Source organism: Theobroma cacao, chromosome 2 (genome assembly GCF_000208745.1).
Source record: "Theobroma cacao cultivar B97-61/B2 chromosome 2, Criollo_cocoa_genome_V2, whole genome shotgun sequence".
Classification (NCBI taxonomy): domain Eukaryota; kingdom Viridiplantae; phylum Streptophyta; class Magnoliopsida; order Malvales; family Malvaceae; genus Theobroma; species Theobroma cacao.
This window is the reverse complement of record NC_030851.1, coordinates 34,803,871-34,817,847: the sequence shown is the minus strand read 5'-3', so window position 1 is coordinate 34,817,847 and position 13,977 is coordinate 34,803,871. Positions and strand designations below refer to the sequence as shown.

The 13,977-nt window shown below is 32.4% G+C and overlaps 1 protein-coding gene across 1 annotated transcript; it reads right to left on the bottom strand.

Moving 5' to 3' along the window:
- Window positions 7,186–8,680, bottom strand: LOC18609737 (probable ribose-5-phosphate isomerase 2). Its single transcript, XM_007045007.2, has one exon. The coding sequence runs from the start codon at window positions 8,294–8,296 to the stop codon at window positions 7,514–7,516; it is 783 nt and encodes a 260-aa protein (XP_007045069.2). The 5' UTR covers window positions 8,297–8,680; the 3' UTR covers window positions 7,186–7,513.

Sequence of the window (13,977 nt, the reverse complement as noted above, 5' to 3'; positions counted from 1 at the left end):
TTGAAGACTGGGATGAGGAGTACATCGACTCCTAGAACTGTGAGTAAACTTATTATCGTCTTAATTATCTAGAGTAATTTTATACAATTCTGTGATTTTATAAAAAATGAGTTTAAATGGTAAATTGCTACGTTTTAGGAGAAATTGTGATTTTATAAAATAATTTTATAAATTTTTTGAAAAATTGAATACTGGTTTTAAAAATAGAGTAATTGGAGACTGTCTGCTTCTGTTATAAATTGTGTTTTAAATTATATGGCTTATAGCAATATGTGAGCATGAATGGCAAAGTCGGCATTTGTATCAAAATTATATATACTATGTATTCAGCCTTGAGAGGCTAGATTACGATAAATTGTCATGTCATGCAGATAAGGATTTTATAAATCAGGTGGTAGATAAAATAATCCATAGTCACTGCAGTGGTGGGGGTTTCCGTGGACTACCTATGAGAGAGGCACAGTAATCCAGTTATATATTTACCTCGGGGGGAGATGTTGGATGAAGTATCTCTTGAGGTAAAGATTTGAGTGCATTTCACGTGGACCACCTCGTAAGAGTGAGACTCAGCCAACGCCAAGGAATGGCTGTGTGTCAGATGCGAAAACATGTTTATGGGTATGAGACATTTAACAGCCTTGGCGGTCTCAGTGGGATACCTTGACGAAGGTACCCGCGAGCATGATTTTTTGGCAGAAGCCAAGTTTTGTGAGATATATAAGCCATGTTGATTAATTGAGTAAACTGAATATTCATGTTATGAAACATATATTAGAAAAGAATATTTTAATTTGTTTCCATTTACTCGCCTTTAGATAGTTTAGATGGTGTCTATTTACTCACTAAGATTATGTAATCTCACCCCTCTTCCTATCCATTTTTCAGGCTCAGGATAGTTTGTTAATAGTTGATTAAGACGAGAATTAATCTCGGAGTTACATCCTAGAAAGTAAGGGTTCGTAGCCTTATACTTTCTTGGTCAGTTGGGGGCTCACGTGTAATTGTAAAAGTAATTTTATACTTTAGTTATTTGATTTAAAGTATGTATGAACATATTTAGCTTTTACACCATGTTTTTGGCGGGTTTCGGTATTTTCAGAAAAAAATGACGAAAATGCCCCTGTGAGTCAAAAAATAATATTTTATTATTTTGATTTGAAAACGACTTATGATTTCTTGAAATACGAGATTTAATAACTGTCGCTCACCGGGGAGATGCGGAAGCTGATGCTAAGCCTTGCGGGATTCCGATCGGCATTCTGGGTAATGAGTGCCTATCAGGACGTCGCGGCAGTTATCAGGGGCCCCGATGAGAGTTTCGAGTCGTGACATTTGTCTATCCTGAAAGAGGAATTGATTACATGATTGGTAATAGAAATATCTATTATTGATTTTCTTGTCCTGAAAAAAGAATTGATCATTCGATTGGTAATAGAAATATCAGAGAATGAACTTAATAATAATTGGTATATTTAGTATAACTATATTATGAAGATGTTTTAATATGTTTTCATTATATTTAAATGATATGTTATTATTATGTGTTTTAATTATATATTTAATTTTTTTTTATGTTAACTTGCAAGTTTTTTATTGTATATATTTTATTTTATTTAAAAAAATATAGATATTGATCTTGTTGGATCTAAGATCAATAATGTAAATATATGTGTAGCAAACATTGCTATAACACACACTATATTTAAAGACAATAAATATTTTTCCTACTTGACAAAAAAAAATCAATGTCAGTTCAATATATGGTAGTACAAGATTAATTGGAGGCTCCAAAAGAGCTAATATTTTACTATCTTGAGGAATAAAGTAATAGAGGATGTATTATTTTCAATTAAGTCTCAAATAAGTTTATTAAGTTTTAAAGATATTCGTTTGAATAGATATCATATTAAAACAATGAATGAAAGAGACACTTAATACCTCTACATTACATCTATTAAATCAAGTAAAAAGTGTGTGTTGAAAAAAAAATTACTCGTTTTGTTTTCAGAATTAAACTATACAAATATTAGAATAATTAAAATTTATAGTAAACCAAAAGTTTACTAATGATTTTAATATTTGGCATGATCAGTTGGACCATCCCGAATCAATAATGATGCAAAAAATGATTAAAAATTTATCATTCATTGAAAAACCAGAAGATTTTTCAATCTAATGAATTCTATATGCTGCTTGCTCTGAAGGTAAATAAATTATAAGGCCATCACTGGTTAAAGTTGGGATTGAATTCCTTACGTATTTGAATAATATTCAAGGTTATATGTGGATTCATACATCCACCATGTAAACCATTTAGATATTTTACGATTTTAATTGATGCATCAACTAGATGGTCACATGTGTACTTATTATCAGCTTGCAATTTGACATTTGCAATCATTCGTTTGCAAGCACATTTTCCTAGTTAAATAATCAAGATTATTTGTTTTGACAATGCTGGTGGATTTACATCTCAAGCCTTTAATATTGCATATTAGTTGAAATAACTATTGAACAGCCCGTTGCTAATATTTATACACAAAATGGTCTAGTAGAATTATTTATTAAACACTTTCAACTGATTGTAAGGCCATTACTTATGAAATTCAAACTCCTAATGTCTACTTGAGGGCATGCCATTTTGGATGTTACAGCATTTGTATGCATCAAGCCAAACGAGTTATTATAAATCTTCCTATACAATTAGTTTATGATCAAGAACTAAATATTTCCTATATAAAAATTTTTAGATGTTTGGTATATCTTTCAATTGCTCCACCACAACGCATAAAGATAGGTTCTTAAAGGAGGTTATGAATATATGTAGGATACGAATCTCTATTTGTAATTAAATATTTAGAATGATTAATAAAAGATTTATTTATGACAAAGTTTGTTAATTGTCATATTGATGAAATAATTTTTCCAACATTAGGGGGAGAATAATAAGCAGCTGCAAAAGAAAATTTCTTAGAATGAATTATCATTATTTAGTTTTGATCCTCACACAAATTAATATTAACTTGAAGTTCAAAAGATAATTCTTTTGCAAAATATAGTAAATCAGTTGTCAGATGTATTTACTGACCTAAAAGAATAACTAAATCTTCTATACCAACTGCAAATGCTCCAATTAACATTAATGTCATTGTAGAACAAGGCACGCTGAAGCGTTAAGACCAATCAGTTCCAAAGATAAAATCCTCGAAAAAGAAAACGAGCAAGTATTTAAGATGGTCAGAAAGAGAAAATAGAAACTCTAGAAAAGACCCTTCACATAATTAAAAAAAATTTCAAAAGAAATTCAAATACCTGAAATCATTGAAAATGAAGAGTTCTCAATCAATTATGTCATGATGGGAAAAGATCGAACTGGTAAATAAACATCGACGATATTTTGTATATAATATAGAGCTTAATATTATGAAAGAAAAGTAAGGATCTTGAACTTATGTTTATTGAAGAATGTAGACATAGAAATGATTAGCCAATGTTGAAAGATGCAATCAAAGTGGAATTGAATTCAATTGCAAAATGTGAAGTTTTTGGACCTGTAATTCGTACACCAAATGATGTAAAACTAGTGGGATATAAATGAGTATTTGTGCAAAAACGAAATGAAAAATATGAGATTATGAGATATAAAGCACGGCTTATCGCATAATGTTTTACCCAAAGATCTGGTATTAAATATGAAAAAATATATTCTCTGTGGTAAATGTAATTACAATTCTATTTTAACTAGTCTAACAATATATTAGAAGATTGAAACGCATCTAATAAAGGTAGCTACAACTTATTTATGAGGCTCATTTAATACCGATATCTATATGAAAAACCCTGAAGGATTTAAATTACCTGAAGCACAAAAATTTGAATTCTCAAGAAATTTACTCAATTAAATTAAATAAATTTTTATATGGATTAAAGCAATCCAGGCACTTATAGTATAATCGCCTTAGTGCATATTTGTTGAGAAAAGGCTATAGAAATAATCTTATATGTCCATGTATTTTATAAAAGGGTTTAGATATGAATTTATTATATTTGCTGTCTATGTTGATGACTTGAACATTATTGAAACTCCTGAAGAGTTATTAAAAGTTATGAATTATTGAAAGAAAGAATTTGAGATGAAAAACCTTGAAAAATAAAGTTTTGTTTGGATCTTCAAATTGAACACTTGACAAATGAAATTTTTGTCCATCAATCTAATTGTATAGAAAAAGTGCTAAAATGATTTTATATGAAGAAAACATATTGATTGAGTTCACTAATGGTTGTAAGGTCACTAGATGTAAAAAAAAAGACCTTTTTCAACCTTGTGAGGATAATGAAGAACTTTTGGTCCTGAAGCACCGTATCTTATAGCAATTGGAGTACTAATGTATCTTGCTAGCAATATATGACTTGATATCAAATGCTGTGAATTTATTAGTAAGATATAGTTCTTCTCCAACTCGAAGACATTGGAATTGAATTAAACATATACTCCAATATCTTCGAGGAACAATGGATATAGGCTTATATTATTCAAATGCATCAAAATAAAAGTTAATTGATTATGCAGATGTAGGATATATATCTGATCCACACAAAACTCGATCCCAAACAGATTACTTGTTCACACATGGAGTTATGGCTATTTCATGACGTTTTATAAAAACAAACTATAGTTGCTACTTCTTCTAACCATGTAAAAATTTTAGCAACTCATGAGTAAATCGTGAATGTGTCTAGTTAAGATTTGTAACTCAACATATTCGAGAAATGTATAGTTTGTCAACCAAGAAGGAAATTTTAACAACGTTATATGAGGATAATACTACTTGCATAGCACAGCTAAAGGAAGGATATATTAAAGACGGTCAAACAAAACACATAGTTCACCAAAATTTTTTTTCACTCATGATCTCCAAGAAAAAGGTGAAATAAGTGTTCAACAAATTTAGCGAAATGACAATCTAGCAGATTTGTTTACTCAAGCCCTTCCATTGCAACATTTGAAAAGTTGGAATGCATCATTTTAAAGATCTCTATAATACAGTCATCAGGGGGAGTAAAATACGCACTGTACTCTTTTCCTTCATCAAGGTTTTTTTCACTGGGTTTTTCTTGATAAGGTTTTTAATGAGGCAGTACTTCAAAAGCGTATTCTTAAAAAGATTATGTACTGTTTTTTCTTCACTAGGATTTTTTTTCCAATGAGGTTTTTTCCTAGTAAGATTTTAACGAGATATATTCTTAATATTATGGATATTCAAGGGGGAGTGCTATGAATATTTTTGTAAATATCCATTTATGTTATCTATATCTAGATTTGATGTAAATTAGATTGGATTAAGATTTAATCCAATAATCCCTAAGTGTTATCTTCATGTTGTAAATTCAATTTAGATAAAAAGTTATTAGCTTATAAATAGACTCTTTCACTTTATTTGTAAATATATATTTAAATAAAATCTTCTTATTCACTTTAATTACTTTCTTTCCCTCTAAATATTTTCATTTATATTTTTCTATAGTTGTTCTTTTAAGATTTATTTCATAACAAAACTTATATTAAGTCCAAGGAAAATAATTTTTCTTTTAATATCAATTGGACTTGCATTTATTAACAACTAAATAATTTTTAAATCAAACTTTTAACCTGAGAAATACACGAAAATCTTAAGTAAATTTAGTTTGAAAACTCACTTAAAGTTTTTATCATTTTAAAATAATGATCAATTCAAAATTAAAAGAAACAAATAATGCTTTCGGGGGGGTGTTGAGATCATGAGATGTTGAAATGATTTATGATTTTTTTTGGGGCCAAAAAAAAAGTGGAAGGGATTGTTGGTTTATAATTCTATTTAGCCATTTAACTTGTATTAGAATATAAATGTTCATTTTTAATTTCATAATCTTCTTCATGTTTATGAGATGACACATCTATCCACAAAAAAATGGCATATACAAGGGCCTTTTAGTAATTCTGAAGTTTTTGTTAGCACAATGGGGTGGGATGTAGATTTCTCAAACTAGAGTCCTTCAATGTAAATTATGTAATTAAGGTCAAATCTTGAGGGCTTCTATGTACTTACACTCGATATTTACAACAAAATCCTAAACCTTAAAACCATATAATGTAAAATAATTATAATACTGGAAAAATAAGTAATATAGTAATTAATATAAAATAACTTGCATATTCTAAAATAACTTAAATATATGGGAAAATTGCAATGAAATTTATAAAATATAAAATAGAGTCGTGAGCAACTTAATCACTCAACTAGCATAATTCCATCTTTAAAACATGATCAAAAAGCCACAAAGATTGGGAATTAATTCTTAATGACAATGCCACTGTTTTCAAGATTGCTTTATAATAAAATATTTTAGGTTTCATGCACTGTTTATTCTGCTTTTCTGGGTTTGTTAAGTACAGAGTATAGATCCTCGGGCTTGGGCCCGATGGTTCACCGTTCACCCACCCCCTTCGAGGGTGGACTGCCCGCAAGGCTGGTTCCAGCTCCATCTCCTGCGTAACCACTGATCCAAAATAAATAAATAAAGAACACAAAATATAGCATGGAATTCAGAACTGCATAGGGATTACAGGTAGCCACCAGACACTGGCTTTGGCCTCCCAAGACTTGTTAAGGTCAATCCATAGTTCCCATTAGTGTCTCGTCTAAACCACCAAAATTAAAATGATGGAACTAATAATCATTATACTTGGTAGCAAGGCTCTGGAACTGGACTGGACACAGCTCTCAGTCTTCAATTCAGAGTGGGTTTCATTTGGTATTGCAAACCGAGTAAACCATTCACAAGTCAAAGTTGGCTAAGATTAGAAAAACGGTAACTACTCGGCAGATACGGAAGAATACAAAAGTTAGATGTAAGTAAATGAATGGACTTGTAACATACATTAAACAAGAGTTATTAATACGCAACAAACACTGTCTGAACTAGACTTACTATTCAACATGAGTAGTCACCATTCAAGAGCCGACTCCGAAACCTTACATCTCATCAGCAATTTCCAAGCCATGGGTTCGAGACTACATTCATTAGAACGCAACAAGCAACAACCGGGCGAGTTCTATATAATAACCTATTGAAGAACATACGACACTCACTCCTTGTAACAAATATCAATCTTAATTAAGTCAAAAAAATTCCAATAGATTTAAATATATAAAATAATCAGATGTCTATTATACCATCAAACTTGCAACATCCAGTTAATAATCAGACTTTATCATTGGAATGATCATAACAGCTGACATACATCATGCTCATTGTTTAGCTGCTGCTGCTGCTGTCTCACAATCCTAACGTTCCTGAATCCTTTCTTCCCTAAGAAATGCCCCCAAAGAAAATAACAAAACTTGAGAAGACAACGCTCCTCATCAATCAATAGATATGCCAAAAAGGAATTCAAAAATCCATCCCCAGTTACAACAGTAATTCCCTAAAATATTAAAAAGAAGTTAGAATCCTTTTTTTTTTTTCTCAGTTTCTACTTATTCTTGATGGTGATTCCAAGCTCACCTGCAACGATAACAGTAGTAGCCATGTCAAGAAACATGCCATGTTCAACAACACCAGCAATCCTCAAAATGGCATCACTTGCAACCTGCAAATCCCCAATATCTTTCTTCAGATACAAATCAACAACGTAATTCCCATTGTCCGTTACAAAAGGCTCCCCTTTACAATCATTCCTCAGCTTGGCGACGCAACCCGAATCTTCAAACAACTTTTGGAGTTTCTTGGCGGTAAATTTCCAACAAAACGGAATAACTTCAACAGGCATAGCCAAACCACTCCCTCCCAAATACTTAACCAACTTGGATTCATCAACAATAACGACAAATTTCTTACAAGCGCCTTCCACCATCTTCTCTCTTAAAAGGGACCCTCCTCTGCCTTTGACGAGATTGAGATGCGGGTCCACTTCATCCGCACCGTCGATTGCTAAATCAACGGTGGGATGGTTGTCGAGATCTGAAAGTGGGATACCTAACGAAAGAGCTTGCTCTTGTGTTTTCTTCGAGGTGGGAATTCCTATGATGTTGTTGAGTTTGCCTTGACGAAGCAATTCGCCAATTCGATCCACGGCGTGTTTGGCTGTCGAACCCGTGCCTAGACCCAGAACCATGCCTGATTCAACGAACTCAACGGCTTTGTAAGCGGCGATTTTTTTCAGCTCGTCTTGCGTTAGGACGACGGGAGGAGACATAGGAGGAGATAAAGACAAAGCCTCCATAGAAGAAGCTTTTGCAGACCAAGCAATTGCCATTATCTTGCTTGTTCGGTGGGTATTAAAGAATAAAGAAAATAGCTGTGGAAAATTTTTTTAAAAAATTGATAATTAGATTAAATCAACGAAAATCAAATGGTTAGTTTTGTAGAGAAAAGTAAAAGAGAGGGTGGGTTGTATTCTTTCCCCTTTTGTTTTTCCTTCAGAGATCCAAATATCGGAATGGAAAAACTAGCGTAATTTTATGAAGGAAAAATAAAGGGAAAGAAACGCTAAATAGAAAGAGACAAGGAAATTGTTTTAAGCGGTCAAGGGAAGAGAAAGAGATAGGGGGAACCGAAAGTATGTGATAGGGTTTTTGAGGAGAGGAGAGGAGAGGAGAGGAGGCGGGATTGTTTGGTTCTCGAGAAACAGAGTGGCCTTTTGTTTGGTTTTATAGAGAAAACTGGAGAAGGTTCACAAAAGGGGTGGTGTTATTTGCGCACTCACCCCGCTCATTCGCGCCAACCTGGCTTGTCCACGTCAGCGAGAGGCAAACAAAAAAGGACACGTCAGCTATCCATGGAAACGCCTGTACCAAAAAAACCCGAGAGCTCATTGTCGTTTGTGTTGGGGAAAAAAAGTTGTTCCCAAGGGAAGTTCCCTCATCGCCTTCTCTCTGACTAGCCTTTGTGGTTTGAGAAAGGAAAGCAAAAGAAACTTCACCCTTCTCTCTCGTCAACCTGGTAAAACACTTTAAAGAAAAATCCTCACTCTCTCAGACTCCGCCTCCGTTTCCTAGTCAGGTGAGTTCGTCCTTTTTTTTCTTTTATATAAACATTGCGCATCTGTTTGGCTACCTAGAAATTTAAGGAATATCACAATGCAATTTTGGACTTTCAATTTTTCTGGTGTCTGGGAAATCTTAGGAAACGCAATTTGGTGATATCACATTTCCTGCTGCCTTCAGTCTTGGAAATGAAACGACGAGGAAATATTTCTTTAACCCGAAAATAAAGAAAAATTGAAATCGTATCTCGACATGAGTGGAATTTTAGCATTTGCATTGGCTGTTATGTTATCTTACCTTTAATCTGAAAACCATTATACTATCATGAATCCTCCTTGCTTTTAGCCTTTTGACACCATGCTCCCTAACAATTGTCTACTGTCTATTTTTCAGAGTCATTAATTCATTGTTTAATTTAGGACCGCTTGCCTAAGGATGGTGAAGAAAAAGGAGTTTGAGTATATACAAGTTTGAGAATTTTTGATGTAATGAGCAATAAGCATTAACTTCTTCCCATGTATCTTTGAGAATCATTAAATTTTTATTTATTTAAAAAATAAAAGTTGAATATTTGATGTTTGCTTTCTTTTTTTTTTGTTTTGAAAGTCTAGCAAAATAGACAAAATAAGCATGATTTGTGTGGCTATACATTTTTTTTTTAAAGAATTGCATGCATCTAATTAACTGAATTTCATCCTAAGCATTGAACCCGATTTTCGTTTCTTTCAGTGGAAATAGGAAAGCATTTACCCATTGACTAGAGTGTCAAACAAAGCACACTAAGAAACATCAATAGTCGTATTCACTTTAAGAGCCCAATTTTTTGGATTGCAAATGAATCCAACCTAGTCAAAAACCTTTTCCTTAATTCAAGTGATGAGTCTATATTATCTAGCTGGAAAAAGGAAACAATAAATCCCTATTTATCTTAAATTTGGAGCTACAAATCTTATATATTTTCGAATAAGAGAATTCTAAATTGAAACATTTGCAGGTCTAAATTCTAGATATGATGTGTCACACAATCTAAGAGTAATTAGATGTTAAGTAGCTTACCCTTCATTGGTATGGCAATGAAGGGTAGAATGGTATTCTTCAAGACTGGAATTGTAGACATACTTTGTTAGTTTTATGCAAAGACTAGAGCAAAATAGTGGCCAATACAGATGGTAGTTACACACATAACCCTTTCTTCATCATTTAAGACTGCCTTAATTTTTTAGACTATGCATGGTTAAGTATTACTTTTGGGGTTATTAGCAAAATGTTCTTTGTTGCTGCAGGTTGGACTTGTTAGCATGGGACTACATATCTGGTAAAGTTGCAATTTGGTTTCTTGGATAATGTTCGATTGATGGAGTTTTTGACAGTTATATGCTCAAATGATATTTGTACAGCTGAACAGGTGGATTTTTAAAAACCTTAGAAAAGAGTACAGGGAGTAACGTGTGGGTACCTCTGCTGTGACTTCTTTTTTATGATTTATCTTATAATTTTCAGAAATTCTTTCTGTTTGATTTTGTGATTTTTTTTCCTTGTTTAAGCTAAGTGCTTGCTTGAATTGTCTTGATTACAGGGTACTTCACGGGATGTTAGAGAGGTGCAGGAAGTGGAGTATTAAGTTTTATTTACACAAAAGACCGGAGATACATTGATATATGGATGTTTATGCCTGATCTTAGTCGCTTTATGTATTTGTTTGCTGTTTGATATTTATTTACGTCTGAGAAAATGTATCTTTTTTCTCTTTTTCTATTTCTCTAAGTAGTTTAGTTCTTCTAAATAGATAAAGTCAGAAATCTAGTATTTTTTGCAATAAATGTCAAATAAATTACTACAAGTTGATTATTGGCTTCTTTCAGTTTCTATGATTGGAACCAGAGTTGAAAGTGAATTTGTACAATGTCATAGACATGCACATATGTGGTAGGTTTAAACTGTAGAGCCCTTGATCCTAATTTGCTTTAATGAAACCTGATGTTTTGTCAAAGATTACATAACGGGCTGTGAATAGGTTTGGCGTCAAGGGTGATCTCTTTTAAGCTCTTTGAGTTTGAGGTGGTTTCCTTCCTTTTACCCTACTTTTGTTTACTCTCATTGTTCTTCTGGTTTGTTTTTCCTTTTGATCTCTTGGTGCTTTTTAGCTCTTTGGAGTGGTTTTGTCTAACTCTTAGAGGTAAGTACTATCCTTTTCGGTTAAGTTGAAAAAATTATTAAATTTTGTTTATAACTTGAGATTTGATTCTTACCCCTTTGTTGGGTTTTTGTTCTCTTTCGCTTGAAGGAAAATTTTCAGATATTTTTGGGTGTTTGGAAACAGGCGTATTTCTTTTCCATGGATAGCTGAGCTGTCTGCCATCTCTGTTCGCCTCATGCTGACTTGGGCATGCCAGCGTGGGGTAATTGGGCGGTGAGCAAAAATGGTTTTCCATCATCCAGAGAGAAGCTATTGGATGTTCAAGTTTGACCAGAAGTCTAATGTGATTGGTCGAAGGGGTGGGCAAAGCAAATCCGCATGAAGGCCTCAAGAATCAAGCCACCATGAAATCGTAAATGGATGGTCCTGGCTGGTCCGTCAAATGTTACAAGTTCTCAGCCTTGTCCTTTTGGATGGGACCCATATGAAACGAATCCAAACATCGACGGAGCTCTTTATTTTAACAAGATAATGGCAAGCAAGGCATGGGACCGGCTTTTATAACGATTCTCCGCATATTCTCAACCATTGGATGTATTCCACGGTCCTCTTGTTGTTAGTCCTTTATTTATTTCTCTAGATTTGCTCTCATCTCCAAGATCTTATAAAATCGATTTTTTGGTTGGTAAAGTTTCAAGGGATTGTATCATTACAAGGCCGCGACCTTTTTCCTTTTGGCGGAAAAGAATCTTTCGTGGTTACGTGGTATCGATAAAGACGTGCAATTGTGAATGGTCCATAAACAAAGATGGATTTTATGTATTAGAGAGGTGCAACTCCATGCCCCTAGGCCAGGCATCTTCTCGGGAAAGTCAATTCACTTGCTGATACGCAACTTTGGTCATCATATCCATGGGCATTTGATTTTCATATTCCATGATTCTGGTCCTGGTCCTGGTCGGACTGTCCGCGTTAAAATATCCACAGCTATGATGCAGGAAATTGCTTTACTTTTAAGAAATGAGAAACACAAGGTGAAACGTACCAAGAGTGGAACGCTGGAAGCCGTCTACAGGGGGGAATAAGAATATTGAAAATAAAAAACTTGGACTATGACTTGGAAGAAACACACCAGCTTGTTACGCCAAAAGCATGAAGTTTCTTATTAGCAAATATGGATTATTATTTAAGGGTAAATTTGTAGATCTTTTTTGTTTTTACATTTTAAAAAGTAATTTATTGATTTTTATATTTTTAAATTTTTACTAATATTTTCGTTAAATTTTGACTATACTTATCTAGCACATGATAGATACGGATTATTTAACATGTACAAAAATGAGATTATGTAAATTTTTAATTTTTATATATATTTTTTAATTTTCTTTTTTCTTTTTGTCTCTTTCTTCTTTCTCTCCCCTTGATTCCTTATGGGCTAGTGATCACCCAAGAGAAAAAAAAAAAAAAAAGAAAAGAAGGAAATATTGGACACTTTTTAAAAACTTTTTAGATTATTTTCAATATATAATTTTTTATTTATATTTTTTAATATAATATATTTTGTAAAAATTAAAATTAATAAATAAATTTAAATAAATAGTCAATGTACACAACGGGTATGACGTGTGGTCAATTAATGGTTAACATTAAATTTAACGAAAATATAGATAAAAGAATCATTTCGTTATTACATTAAAAATATAAAAATTAACGAATTTTTTGAAACTGCAAAAATTAAAATTGTATGCACTTCAAATAAATAGAATTTGAATGCTTCAGCGTTAAAGTTTACAAAAAATTTCTTTGAAAAACAAAAACAAAAGTGCCCACAGTTCACAGTGGAGTTTTTTTTTTTTTTTCTGCACTCTATTTTTCACAAACTCTGAAAAAGATTGAACAATCAAAATTCGTGAAAACCTTTTAGAAAATAATTTTTCCAAAGAACTCAGGCTCAAAAGATTTGCATTACAAAACAATATTTGGACCTTGGCCTTCTCGGTAGAATATTCAAGATTCAACAAGCATTCATTGTTCATGTTCTCAACCACATGTAATAAAGTGATTCAAAATGAATTTTGAAGAATTGAGATTAAAGTGGTCATAGCAAGAATTAAGAATATATATTAATTAATGCCAAATTTGGAATTTGAAGAAGACGAGTGATTGAGAAGCGTAAACCTGAGTGCCAGGTTGGTAAGCCTATCGCTTGAGGTTCTCGACCTATAAACAGGCGCTTTCCCGGAAGCTTTTAAGGACTCCTACATCGTCTATTGAAAAATAAAGGTGGTTCAAATAAGAAAATAATTTATTAAAAAATTTAATATTTTTTATTATTTAAATTATTTTGTAAAAAATATTTTTCTCTATCGTCTATTTCAAAGAAAATTTTCATCTTCAGAACTTTTTTTTATCATGATATCATTAAAATATTTATATTTAATAATTATACAAAACATCCAAAACATAATTTTTAACATTAAAATATTATATATATTTAATCATAGTAATTATTAATTCAAACAAATTTAGTAAAAAAAACTACATCCTTCCATATATGTATGGGTGTGAAAAGAACCACAATAAATTCGTTTGTTTTTCACAAAAATCCAGCTTTTAATTGTGTTCAAATTCAAGCATTAAGCATGCCACTTGGACCCTTAAATAAAGAGTTATTGTCCTTGTTTCCACGGTCTCCCTTTTTTCTTTTTTCCTCTCTCTCCATTTATTGTATCAAAATTAGATAAGTTGAGGATTATGCTCAAATGTGGAGACGCGAACGATTATGTTAAGGCTTTATTGTATTTCCTTAACTAG